Here is a 13,566-nt window from a genome sequence, read left to right as displayed (position 1 = left end):
TGATCGACATTCGATTTTGGTCTGATATTCAATTTATACTGAGTATGCCGAGTAGTGCAGTAGTCCGAGATGCGACATTTATTTTAATTGGGTGTACATTGAAATGCGTAAATGAGCCTCAATACAATAAATCTGCACCATATTGTTATTCCGACAAATTGGTCGTTTTTTTTCTTCTGCCGACCATTGAATGGCCAACAAATTGAGTGGATGTTTTTTTTTCGGATGTGTGGCGTTGATTCTTCCTTATCGATTTTCAATCGATGTAACCGAATCTGGTTATGCCTTTGAATTCAATTAATTTTGTGAAGCCGTTGGCACCCATTGACATTTGACTGATGTTCGAAATTGTTTGATTGTTTCCGGAAGTTGATTGCGTTTCACGAAATCACTCTACTCGCAATGACATAACCACAAACACAAATAGCTTGCAGGGCAAAACACCAGGGCGACAATTAAAACTTTACTATGAGTCCGCTGGGAGACGGAACTTTGGTTCAACATTGAATTCAATGATCATTTGCCATGTTAAATATTCCGGGTGTCATTGTGTGCGGAATGGATAATTTTTCATAATTTGTCACTGTAAAATTCATTGCATGTGAATTTTTTTTTAGTTAATTTGCACCCCTTCCTATCTGAAATCATCCGCAGAATGAGAATAAAAAACACACATATACATAATAGGATGTCTGTTGTATGCTCACAAATTTGCTATCAAATTGGTGAAATAAATTGATGGCAGCGAAGCTGAAAAGTGAATACACGAGCGTAGAGTGGCGATGAAATTGAATTGGGTGTGTGAGCGAATGAGTGGGAGAGAGTGAAAGATAGAGAGTAGCACGCACCAAAACATAACAGTGCCGAGCACATCTTGTGAATAGAATGGAAGACAATTTATGTTCTGGCATCGCGGCTCACAAAGCACGAGCCGAGACAGTGTAATTGGAACTTTAATTTGATGGCAAATACTTAAGCATGATAATTCCCCAATGTGATATTTCATTTTCGAAGTTTCTTGGCTGCACACGTTCGAATCGTTCGCTTTCGTTCACTCACTTGCATGCACATCATACACAACGGGAACGAGACAGAGGAAGAGGAAGAGGGAGCGAGTGAGTGTATTGTGTGCTGCCGTACGCATTATTATTCAATTTTCTTAAATAAATTTGAATGTATAATAAAAACGAGCGCGGGTCCAAGGGCGAAAGGAGGAGGACTCACAACAACATACACGTTCATAACAAATGACTTGCCAGTTTCGCTATGCCGTTCGACGTGGAAAAATAACGGGTAATTGAATTTAAAAAGAGTGTATGCATACGCAAAGGAAGCAATCGCATTGAAGAACGAGCGCGTCAGAGAATGGTGGCTCTGTGTATGTGTGCCTGTGAACAAGGCGCTGAACTGTGTCATGCGAAATTATCATTTTAGCAAAACTTTAAGGTGTTCTACAGGTTCTGTCTCTTGCTCTCTAAAGTTAAATGCGTGCAACGAAATTTCGCAGAAAATTGGAAATTCAAAGGTTTTTAATCAGTTTGTTTCGTTGCAGAAGTTGATTAAAGTGTGCGCATTTTGCAACGAACGCAATGAATCTTCATTGGCGGTAAGATGCAATTTCATTGGGGCTTTTATATAGTTGAACATTGTTCAATTTTACGCTCTATTTTAAAGTCTTCAGCTTGAGCCGATTAGAGTTTCTCTGTTGAATTCTTGGAGCCATAGTGCTTTTCATGTTACACTTCACCTTCTATATTAATCACTTTTAGTGTTGTTCGTTCTTTCGTCGATGTGAAAATAAGCTTGAAACTCAAAATTTGCCGCAATCCTTTGAAAATGGCAAACAATGTACTGTAGGCAAAACGACACTTAGAAAAAGCAACGACAAAACCGAACCATTTCAAAATATGTTCGAACAAAAGCTTATCACGAAAATGATTGTAAGAGTGGATCGAATGCATTTTGCATGATTTGAATGACCGAAAATGGTAACATTCTAAGCCTTTCGGTCCCAACAAACAATCCATTGAGATTGGATAAACCAACAAACGGCACTAGCAAATGGTCGATAGTATAACCCAAATAAGTGGGAATCAACAGAGAGAAAAAAATCAAGCGAAAGAAAATTCGCATTGGAATAGCACGAACTAGTGCAAAAAAAACAAAGCCATAAAGAATTGAATTGGTGAGTGTATGGTGGGAAAAGGATTCGTTATCGACATTATTTACTTTCAAATATCGAGAGAGAGAGAAAAAACAACAAACAACAACGACGACGACGGGCATTCATTTTACGAAGAAATCCAATGGCGACGCCTGAATGTGTTTGTATGTTCCAGCACGTTTCCAGCTAGCACACACAAACAAACAATGCATTTTGAATGATTCGACCGATTCAATGTAGCTAGTCGATTGGTGCGGTGTTTATGGTGGCGTCGCCACAATCGCAATTTTCAGTCGGTCGTCAGTGTTGTTGGTGCTATTGTTGTTGTTGTTGTTGTTGTTATTCGGGTTGGTTTTTCGCTACACAATCCAAGTGTCTAATCTAAAGTTTTCGTGTCATGTCACGGAATCGATGCGTGATTCGATGCAATAAAATGCTATCAACAACAATCTAGATAAATAAATATTTTCCGTTCACCCATTTTACCGATTCCCTTTTCTCCACACACTCACTCCACCACCACCATCATCATCAGCCATTCTTGGTTGTGCATTCTTCTGCGGTTTCAATGGTTTTCAACTCAACTATTCCCCAAATGGAGCACACATTTTTTTTCAAATGCTTTCTCTATACCAATTCACGGACTATCCCTTCTCCGACCGGATAGAAGCATTTTATGTTGAAGAAATAGAAGGAAGAGAAATACCACAGAACATTCACATGTCGATCGTAGTTGTTATCTGAGGAATTTGCTCGATTCGCTGATTTTTGTTTGCCGAATCGCAAGTGATAGCAGAATGAAAACTAAATGGTAAGTAATTGATTGTCATTTTGGTGTAAAGTGTGTTTGTGTTTATGTGGTTTGTTTTACTTTGGATCGATTCGGTTTGGCACTGTTTATACTCGACTAGACGCTCACTAGAGTTGGCGAGACTATGTGTGTGTGCCATTTTGCCACTTGTTCGTTGCACCACTTTGTTCCATGCCAATCGCACATTAACCAAACTGCAGCATTTTTCTATGAAGACGCCGAATTTATTTACCCACTGTATATATACTTCCAGCGGCTGATTGCCATTATTCGAATTATTGAAACCACTTTAAATGAGCTTCAAAGCTTGCTCAACGAATTTTACAAAGTAACAACTTATCGAAACTTCCATGGATCCCACTTGATGAGACTGCGTTGGATGATTGCTCATTTTGATCAGGTCTCACTCATCAATCGAGTGGGAGTGATCTAATATGATCCTTACAGTTATCGAGCAAAACATATTTTCCTTCCATTTCTAGCTCAAAATGTATTTCGATGGGCAGAATTAAGCTCTGATGCCCGAAATCAAAGTGGAAAATCATCGCTTTGCCCAAGCGTGAGATCGATTTTAATCTTTTAATCCATTCTGTTGGATACATCGTAACACGTCTATCAGAAAAACAATAATTTTTTTCTGTGTTGATGTAAAAACTGACCCGAAAATAACCTTTACCACACGTCAGGTTTCTCGAAGGTTATCATCGACATCCTCCGCAGTGGCTGTAGTCGATGATTTTTAAACTTGTTATTCCAAATAATTTGTTTTGAAGAAATAACGCAGTACAATTTCATTGCGATCGAACAGAATTAGATTGACTGTTTGAGTAAATGCCAGCAAAATATGGAGAAGAAGAAATATCGCGTGCTTCGATGAATCTTAGAAAATGACTGTAATTCTGTTGTTACTCCGAAGGAGAAATGAACTTTGTCTCTGTTCCACTCTTATTGCTCATTAATTCATTACAATGTATATACTTCGTAGGTGTGTTTCCATACATTGTTAATTATATTGTCTTTTGTTTGATAAAATTAGCTGAGGCAACGGCGATGCTTTCACCGAAAAACCTTCAAGATGTTTCACGTTGAAAACCTTCGTGACATTATCAAAATATTGTTTTAATTACACAGCAAATGTAATAAAATGAAATAATGGAAAATGTAATGAATGTATTTCGTTATATTTTCCTCATCATTTCGGTCTACTCAATTATTAAAGCATATATAAAAATCATGTATGCTTATCAAATGGTCATAATTTTATCACTGCCAACGAAAATCCAAGCCATAAAGCGTTGTCGTTGCCAGTTTTGCTGCACTTGTGCCATGGGTGAATGTATAAATTGTTCGCAAAATGGCACATGAATTTCAGTCAAAATAAGAGAAATATAATGCGCTATAATAATTGCTAGTTGCTGCTTGTGTTTTCGTCAATTATTTCCCAAACAGAATGCGAAAAAAAAGAAACAAGAACAATCGAGTCAGTTGTGTGTAACAGCAATATGATTGTCATAACTGCATTACGATGAAAACAAACGGGGACACAATTGAATTACGAACCGACAACAAGGCGAAACATTTCTTTTGAACGCCTCATAAAATCCTAGATTGAGCACAACATATTGCTGTGCGCTTTGTTCTGCCTCACTCTCATTCTCTCTGTGCTTCGATGATGTGGGATTTTTTTTTGCTGCTGCTGCTGTTGTTGTTGTGCAGCATCGTGTGTTGGTTGCGTTTTCACTTTATGACAAGGCAGCTGCAAGAATGATCGAAAGCGATTACGATTGCATTGAACACAATTCGACTACAAAACCACTCACACAAAGCATAAAATATGGTTCAACTCCGGACATTGTGTTTTTTTTTATTTCGGTCTTTTCGTCCAGCAGAAACATTTTTTGATACACACTCGCACACCCAAAAAATACAACATAATTTGGTATTGCTTTTTGGTGCATTGAAAATAGTCAACTTAAATCGAATACTGCGCTATTGCTGGCAATAAAAATGGATTTGTTTTCCAAGTTATTCTCCGCCCCTTCACTGGGATCGAAAGGATATTAATATTTATTTAGTTTTGCTAGCAGAAGAAAAAATGATGTCGAAAGAACAATACCACACGATAACAATGCTCAAAACGTCGTTCATATTCATTGTAATTGGATTTTTTTTTCTCTTGTTGTTGTCCTTTCTTTCGTTGGCATCACAATTCCTTATCTCTTGAAATTGTGATTATGTTATGGATATACACTTCACAATGGAGACTTCAATGAGATAAGAAGCGAAGCATTCCATCCAAGTAATGAACGGAACAAATAATATCTCTCCGAAATCAGAGCAATTGATTTTACTATTTAAGCTTATTCGGTTGTCATAGATGTGCTTTGAAAGCACTGCTTTCTTCTTTTGTTCACTCGCTGTTTATTCCATCAAGTTCCATCGTGAGTATGCTGTCCCATTACGATGCACTTGAGCAATGCACCAAAATTGTGATTGGGGCGGTCGGTGGCTTTTTATTTCAATACAATTTATTGGTTGAATTCAAAATTGGATTTTAATAAAATATCAAAATATATATTCAGAATTATTTCTTCTGCATAATAATAACAATGGCAAACAATATATATTTTCGGATAGAGAAAACAGAGCGAAAGAAAAACAATGAAATAGTTGAAAAAAAAAACACGAGAATTTCGAATCTATGTTACAATCAAAGAAAAAAAAATGTGACAAAGAAATTGGAAAGTAAATATTCATGACTAGAAAATGATTATTGGAAAATGCCAATGAGAACAAACGAATGAGAGAATGTGAAAGAAGCGAAAATGAAAAACGACAGACAAAGTGAAGAAAGAAGAGAGAAAAAAACCCATAGATAGAAGCAGATCAACAAAATGAAACAAGCAATCCCAATAGAAAATCGAAAAATAATCACAAAATTTTTCCATCGAACCAAAGTGTAAGAACAATTTATCGAATTTGTAAACATGAAGAAATTGAAGAAAAAAAACGAAACGTAAAAAGAAAAATAAATCACACAATATAAAAATTCATTCTCTATGTTCATCGACGTCGGTGCTAGTTAACGACCGATAAATAAAATGCACTTATTCTGTCTATCCTAACCACTTGAGGTGAAAACAAAACTGAGCGCTTCCATTTGGGTGCTAAGTTTTCGTTACGATGTTTTTCTTCGTTCGATTTGTTTCTTTTTCTTGCGTTTTCAGCTTAACAAAACACAGTTTCGTTTATTTATTCAGTTTGCTATTATTTGTGAACAAGTTTAGTTTGTTTTTTGTTTCTTTTGGTTTTATTTATTTGGGATTTTTTTTATAGATGTTCAAGATAAATAACGGGATAATTAGACGCAGACAAGAGGAGGATTGGGGGATTTTTGTTTGGGTTCAATACAGTTTAGATTTCTTTTTGTTTTGTGTCTGGTTTTACCTGCTTGAGAATAAAAATAAACTAGCGGAAAAATAAAAGAAAGCTTCTTCTATTCCATGAATCGAAAATAAATGACGATCAACTGAAAATCGATTCACAATGGAATCGTTTTAGGATAGAGGAAAGTGAAAATAAAAAGAGAAAAAAATTCTTGTTTTTTTTTCGTCGGATATTTTGTTTATGCAAATCCTACTTGTCGATCGGTGAGCAAATTTGGTGTTTTCTTTGCGTTTGTCTTTGTTTGAAGAGAGAAAGAACGATATTTGCTTATCAATTTGTTGAAAATGCGTTCAACCGAATTATTCAAATAACCTTCAAGCATGCATGTAACGATCCCGAATGGAAATGGGCTGTGTACCAACTAGCTCATGCTTACAAAATGAAAACTTTTCAAGTTTTCTACTAAGAAAAAACGCAGTGACTTTGTTTAAGAAAATAAAGTGTCTTTAAATCAACGGTCGAATATTTATGTTTGCCAGACAAACTTGTCTACACATCAAGTGTGATTTGGTTGGTTGCATGTAATTGTCATATGTATCAAAAGCGCTTCTTATGAACGCTCTTAATGTCATCTTACGATGCGAAGCGCATTGAATCGTAAAATGGATCATGTCGATACATCATCGATAATAATAATGGGTCGAAACTAATCCAACGAATATGAAGTGGTGTTTAAAAGCTGTTTCAAACATCGCTTAAAATGATTGAAGGAGGCCAAACAAAACGGGCAGAAAAAATCGTATTATTAATAGGCTCTTGGTGACACGCATAATAATGAATGTCGAACCAAAAGAACGTTAAATATTATCATCGAGATGCTACTTGCTAGTCCGTTTGCGGTTTTGGTTTTATCGTCACAACTACGAAGTTTTTATAGGCTATGCCCAATCAATGGGGATGGGTGGAAATTTCTTATTGGAATGATTTTGGCGATTTCGTGATGAATATTTACCAAGCGACGCTTGGCAAACGTTGATATTCAGGCTTTGACGTCAGAGTTCTTCTTATTGGAAACTTTTCTTTTGGAAGAATAAAAAAGAAGCATTTCCGAGGTCTTTGTCAAATGGAACAGCTTTTTTTATATTGTTGATGGCTTGCGTTCATAGAAATGGCTCTATTTTGAGTTGTTGATGATCGACGATGAAATCCATGGGATTATATTGTATGGATTGATGTCACCTCAACGGGCGATCATCACGGCTTAATCGAATAGTGCGATTGTCACTCAATCGAATAGTAAGATTGATAATTTGACAGTTGTGTAAGATGCATTTATCTTGAGTTTGTATCAATTTTTCCCAAGAAACATCTAGACTTGAGGTGCTAATTTAACGTGAGGTGAAAAGTGTCAACAGAAAATCAATCGCGCGTCGGATACACGACAGATGTTACGTGAGATAATGTTCAGCAATTAAAACAAAATCCATTTCACAAGCAGTCATTCATGTGCTATGTGCGTGTGTGCTAAATTGGTGCAGAGTTTATTGTGTATGTGTGTTTGTTTGTGTTACGCCACAGGTCGTAGAACCCCGCGCTAGGCAATGGTTAATAATAAAAATATGCTTGATTAAAATAACTTGTGTTTCATTTTGCCTAATCTTCAAAAAATGTTGTCATTTAGCGGGAAAGTAATGCGTGGGGCGGCCGTATTTTGCATTATTTCAGTGAGAAAATAAAAAGTAAGTGGATGAAATGAAATAAATGGCGTGTAATTTGAGAGCGGCAGGCATGTTTAAAATAGGATAAACAATACACACAGCGTGCGACACACACACAAACACTCACACAGACACAGAGAACAATCACATATGGTTGACCGTGCACACTAAACAAAACAGACAAACAGACACTCTCATACACACACAGCGGTTCACGACAGTATTTGCTTGTAATTTATGAAATGAATTGCAGCCACGAAACAAAACGGACAAATGGTGAACAATAAATATACAAAGCCGTGGATTAATGTCTTCAAAAACACAGGTAATAACATTTTCGTTTAAATTGCGATGGCTGCTGCCGTTTTTCGCATTGGAAATGAGGTGAAATTTCATCGAAACATTCAACTTGGTATACATGTGTTTAATGTGGAATGGAACCGCAAAAATACGCATTTCCAATGTTAATGATGCATTTTTTCCCCCGTTGGATTTCGGTTTTGACACTATGAATGTTTGATTTGTATGTGCACACAAAATTGAAAGCTTTTCAATAAACTCAGCCAAACTTCCGCACCTCCGTCGACGAAATGGACACCCCAAATCAATTGCGTGTGTATTTTTATGCAATGGTTTGGCAAGGGCACACATTTATTTTGATAATTGAAATTAAAATCTAATTAATATTTAGGTTGCGAATTGCGATGCAATCAATTATCAATAAAAATATGCACGGTCGCGCTTCGATGTGCGTGTGTGCAAATCGTACGGGGCAAGCGTGTAGCTAAAAACAACAACATATGGCATTAAAATATGGCTTCCATTCGCTCAATGGTCACGACAAAAATGTTTAAACGAAACGACCCGAAGCCAAAATGGTAAATAAAACGGGAATACACAAAATGGAATGCAAATTAATCAGATTATTTGATTTAATCCTGTTAAAATCTCATTAATATGGTAAGTATTCATAAATTTTCAGTAGTGCATATTGTTTTATTTTTCATTTGTTGGCCGCATGAAAAAAATATATATTGAAACAACTGTTCGCTTCGGATTTTGAGCTGGATCATTTGTTAAAAATATCGATCTATCTCTCTCTCGTTCAAAAATCACGCATAATCCAATTGTTTATGTTTCACCTCACCGATCGAATACCAAGGAATTTGCTCTATATTTGCTGTTTTTGTTTTAATTCATTTTGTTCATGTCTTGTTTACATGTCCATAAATTTTATCTTCTATTTTATTGAAAATATTTTTATTGGCTTGATTTGTAAATTTTGGGTTTTGACTGTTTTTTTTTTTATTACATACAAATTTGTGTTTTTTTTTTTCGCTGGACATTCAATCAATGCATCAACTGATAGACGTACTTGCATGAATTTATTCAATTTTTCGCTTAATTTTATTCAAATATTTTCGGTTTATTTAATCAATTTTAATTTGATTTGTATTAATGTTTTTTTTTGTTTGGTTTTAGTAGATAAATACAGAAATATGCAAATAGATATTGGAATTGGTTAGACAAACACAATGACATATAAATTTGGTTTTTGTTATACTGAATGAATGAAACATAAAAGAAAAACAAAAATGAATTGAAAATAGTTTCGGTGATCATAAACACGAAAATTTCATCGATATTGCAATATTGCACGCGGTGAGCCCAAAAACTAGAGTTCGACAATTCGAACCGAAATAAAAACCAGTGAATGAAAAATGAATAGAAAAGTATCGAATGAGAAATGAAAATAGCACAAACATTTAGAAATATGTAAATATTTATATGAAAAATGAAAGAACAAAGACAATTTTGGGGTTTTTTAAAAAAAAAAATACGATACACAACACAAAATTCGTTATTTTTTTATCATCCCAACTAAGGTTCCTGTTTCGTTTTTCATTTACGAAAATTCGAATTCTATGTATAAATAGGTATATGCAATAGAGAAAGCGAAGTAGTGACGATGTCACACACATCACCTTCACTTTCTGTTTCTATGATTGGTTTTTACAGAAAAAAAATGCTTCCCTTGAGTTTGATGTGATTTCGGAATACAAAAATGTATATTACAAAATGTTGTTGTGGATGAGAGAAAAAAAAATCAACTAAGAAACACAACGAAATAAAAAAAAATGACACGAGACACATATACAATAAAGATTGATTTTTTTTTTCATTTTTTTATATAGAGATATGAATATAAACATACAAAAACATTGAATACAATGTACACATACATAATTTTTTTTTTGGTGGGTCTGTTCATATACAAATGATGATATATTGAAACGTATACATATATGAGGAGCAGTCGAACAGAACAAACAATGATATGGGGGATTCGGGGAGATACACACGACACAAAACTTATAAAATGCAAGATGATTTCGAATCAAATCTAAGCTCGAAACCCAAAATTCTCATGAACAATCAAAATTAGGATTCTTTTGATGTAGCCAATTTGCTCTGTACACAATTGGAAAAATTAAGAATATTAAATGGGATACAAGAAGGAAATCGATGATGATTTAATTCGTTTGACTCAAACGGTGTCTTACGGCTTTTTCTAAAGTTTATGGTTTTTATTTTTTTTTAGTTTTCAAAGTCATTCAAAGTTGAAAAAAAAACTTTATTATTCGCTTCGAAAAATGATCGCTTAACTTTCTTTTTCATTACAAAAAATCTCACTTTTCCTTAAATTACATGTCATTTCCATCGATAATCAAACCATATCGAAAGTTCCTTATTGTATCCGGAAAGAAGAAGAGAATTTTGACTATCGAATGGTTGCAAGTAGAAATGAAAACAGAAAAGAAAACAATGTTCATGGACAATACTAACAACAGAATGAGAATGAAAATAAAAAAATAGATTTTTTTTTTTTTTTTTTGTTTGGTTGCGTTGGGCTCTTGACTTACCCAGGTGTAAAAGAATTCCAGAACTCGCTATTTTTGATTTTAGTTAGGATTTTTTTTTAGTTTTTTTTTTTGGTTTTGGCAATTAATGAAGTGTGCGTGTACATGATTTTTGTTTGTTTCAAAATTGATATTGAATTTTTTGGTTTAAGGACACACAATAAAGGCACCGAAGGCGCGCACACACGGCACAGCAACAGGGACACAAAGAGACAAGGACAATAAAAATAATTACTAAATAAAACCATCCAAATACATTGTGGCAATTTTTTTTTACACATCTAAATGATTATTAGTTTGATTGTTTTTTTTTCGTTTGTTGATTATGTTTTGTTCTTTTTGTTTTCAAGATTAGAAAAATAAAAACGATAGATTAATAATAAAAACCAGGAATAAACGAACTAAAAGCGTTTGTCGAATTGAATCGATTCTAAATATAGACTTGTCTATGTGTAAATCGAAAAGAAGATGAAACTAAAATGAAACCAGAATGATCTCCCTATGAAGCGATATTATTATGTGTATAAAATGTGTATGGTGATCTAGTGTCTGTGTAGTATGGTGAGTATATGTTATGTGATGTGTTGAGGATTTAATTTTCGAAGAAGAGCTGAAATTTTGTGCTAGAATTTTCTATGCAAAGCGGCAAATCGATGGAAAATTCCGTTTTAATGCCGCCAGAGTGGATTATAGAAGAAACTTTATCCCTTTCTATCTCACAGTTTCTAACTGGCTCGACTCAACCGAGTGCAATGTGATGAAGAGAGAGGAGGAGAAGAAAAGAAATTAAAATGGCGTGAGACAGTTGAACCGAGAGAAACAACCATTATGGCCATCAACTAAATTGACGGCAACAACGATTTCAGTCATTTTGCCTTTTTCATGTCAAAAAAGTAGTAGCTGTTGTTGTTATTGCTGTTGCTGCTGCATCATCACCGCATCATGATTATCAACCTCATGTTCATGAGAACGGAACAGCACATAACACATAACGTGACACCATCTATTTTGCATAAAATAATAGTTTTATAATTATGGATAAATAGTTGTGAAGACGCAATTTCATTGAATGCAAGGCGAGGTTTTCTGGCTCTCGTCGGGTTAAGTGTGTTATGGCGTTCGTAGTGTATGAGCGTGTGTTCGCCATTGCCGCCAAATCGGATGAATAATGAATCGTAGAGAGTCGAAGAGAGAGAGAGAGAGAGAGAGAGAGCGTGCAACGGAAAAGTTCAATGTGTGTGTATGCATAGACCGAAGGGGGAAGACAGAAGATTACGAATTTTCTCGGAAATTTGTTTGCATACGGCCATTTAAAGCTCACGTGAGGTAGAGAATGGTGTGTATCTACCTGAAATGTTTGTTATTTGAGACGTTTTTCGGGCATGCCAAGAGTTGCAGTTGGAAACATTTTCCATTAGCTTTTGTCACTGAATTCAGATGATGGCTTAGATTTGTGTGTTGCGACTATGAGCCGCATAAATGGGCCATCCACAGCCACACACACACACACACATACAGAGCAATGACAATGACTATGCAAATGAAAATCAGCATGTGAGATGTAAATGAGAACATTCACTTCCAAATGCAATCTACCGACGCCGGCAACACAATGGAGAACAATCCATTTGAATTAAGCTCGTTGCGAGTGTGTGCATTGCATAGAGAGAACGTGCACAACTTGTGCTCCATTCTGAAATGTGAAAAACTTTTAGATTGTTTTCTTTCGTTTTGATAATCAACACCGAAATCCGTTTTAGTTTAATCTGCCGTTTGGAATGAGCAAATTTTCAACAATAACATTAACCGCGCGATGTCACAGCGTTTCTGGTGACAAAACAAAACGACAACACAATAATTGTGTTATGGCCATTATTCGAAATATATTCAAATAAATTAGATCCATTTGCATTAGAATTTATGTGACTGTCGGCGACATTGTTCGCATTCGCAACAAAATTCTTAGTTAACACACACACACACACACTCTGTCTCACCGAGGGCGGTGATGTATATTTTCAATGCAATTATTCATTGAAATGCAACGATAACGACGACGACGACGAGCAGCATTTTAATTGACTGCGTGAAGAATATGAGCTATTTACGTGCATCCATTGTTCTAAAGCGTTTTCGACTTATTTCCCAGTTCCTTACGATTAATTACTCGTTTTCTCGCCGTTGCAGCAGCAGTCTCGCAGAAGGCGACGAGATTTGTTGGCCCATCTTCGCCACCGAAAAACACAAACTGGGTTAATTGCCGATATCAATTATAGTTCATGCACTCTTTGACAATGTAATCATAGTAATTGGTTATATCTTTCGTTTTCTTTCTCTCTTTCCTAAACCTTACTCTCTCTCTCTCTCTTTCTTCCTCCGTCGTTGCTCCGCAGCAAAGCTGGATAAAAATTTGAATGAATAAATTATTCGACTGAAAAATGCGCGACGCAAATTGTTCGTTGGCTGATGATGAATTTGGCGATTTTATATTTTAAATGGGTCAATGATTTTGCTGGAATTTATGTGTCGAGGATATTCCTTTATGTGCCAATTATCTTCTTAAAA

General features: G+C 35.4%; 1 protein-coding gene across 8 annotated transcripts in view; it reads right to left on the bottom strand.

Moving 5' to 3' along the window:
- Positions 1 to 13,566, bottom strand: part of LOC129566358 (teneurin-a) — a 382,371-nt gene that overhangs the window by 48,420 nt on the left and 320,385 nt on the right. For 7 of the 8 annotated variants that reach the window (XM_055442213.1, XM_055442214.1, XM_055442217.1 and 4 more), the window contains one exon: positions 11,005 to 11,031. The exons of the other annotated variant lie outside the window; for it this stretch is intronic. In XM_055442213.1, coding sequence (XP_055298188.1) covers positions 11,005 to 11,031 — 27 coding nt within the window. The remainder of the gene's footprint in view (positions 1 to 11,004; positions 11,032 to 13,566) is intronic. 8 annotated transcript variants of the gene reach the window in all.

This window comes from Sitodiplosis mosellana, unplaced genomic scaffold (genome assembly GCF_009176505.1).
Source record: "Sitodiplosis mosellana isolate CC-2019 unplaced genomic scaffold, AAFC_SMos_1.0 Smas_scaffold_3, whole genome shotgun sequence".
Lineage (NCBI taxonomy): Eukaryota > Metazoa > Arthropoda > Insecta > Diptera > Cecidomyiidae > Sitodiplosis > Sitodiplosis mosellana.
Note: the sequence above shows the minus strand (reverse complement) of the source record. Positions and strands in the feature narration are given on the sequence as shown.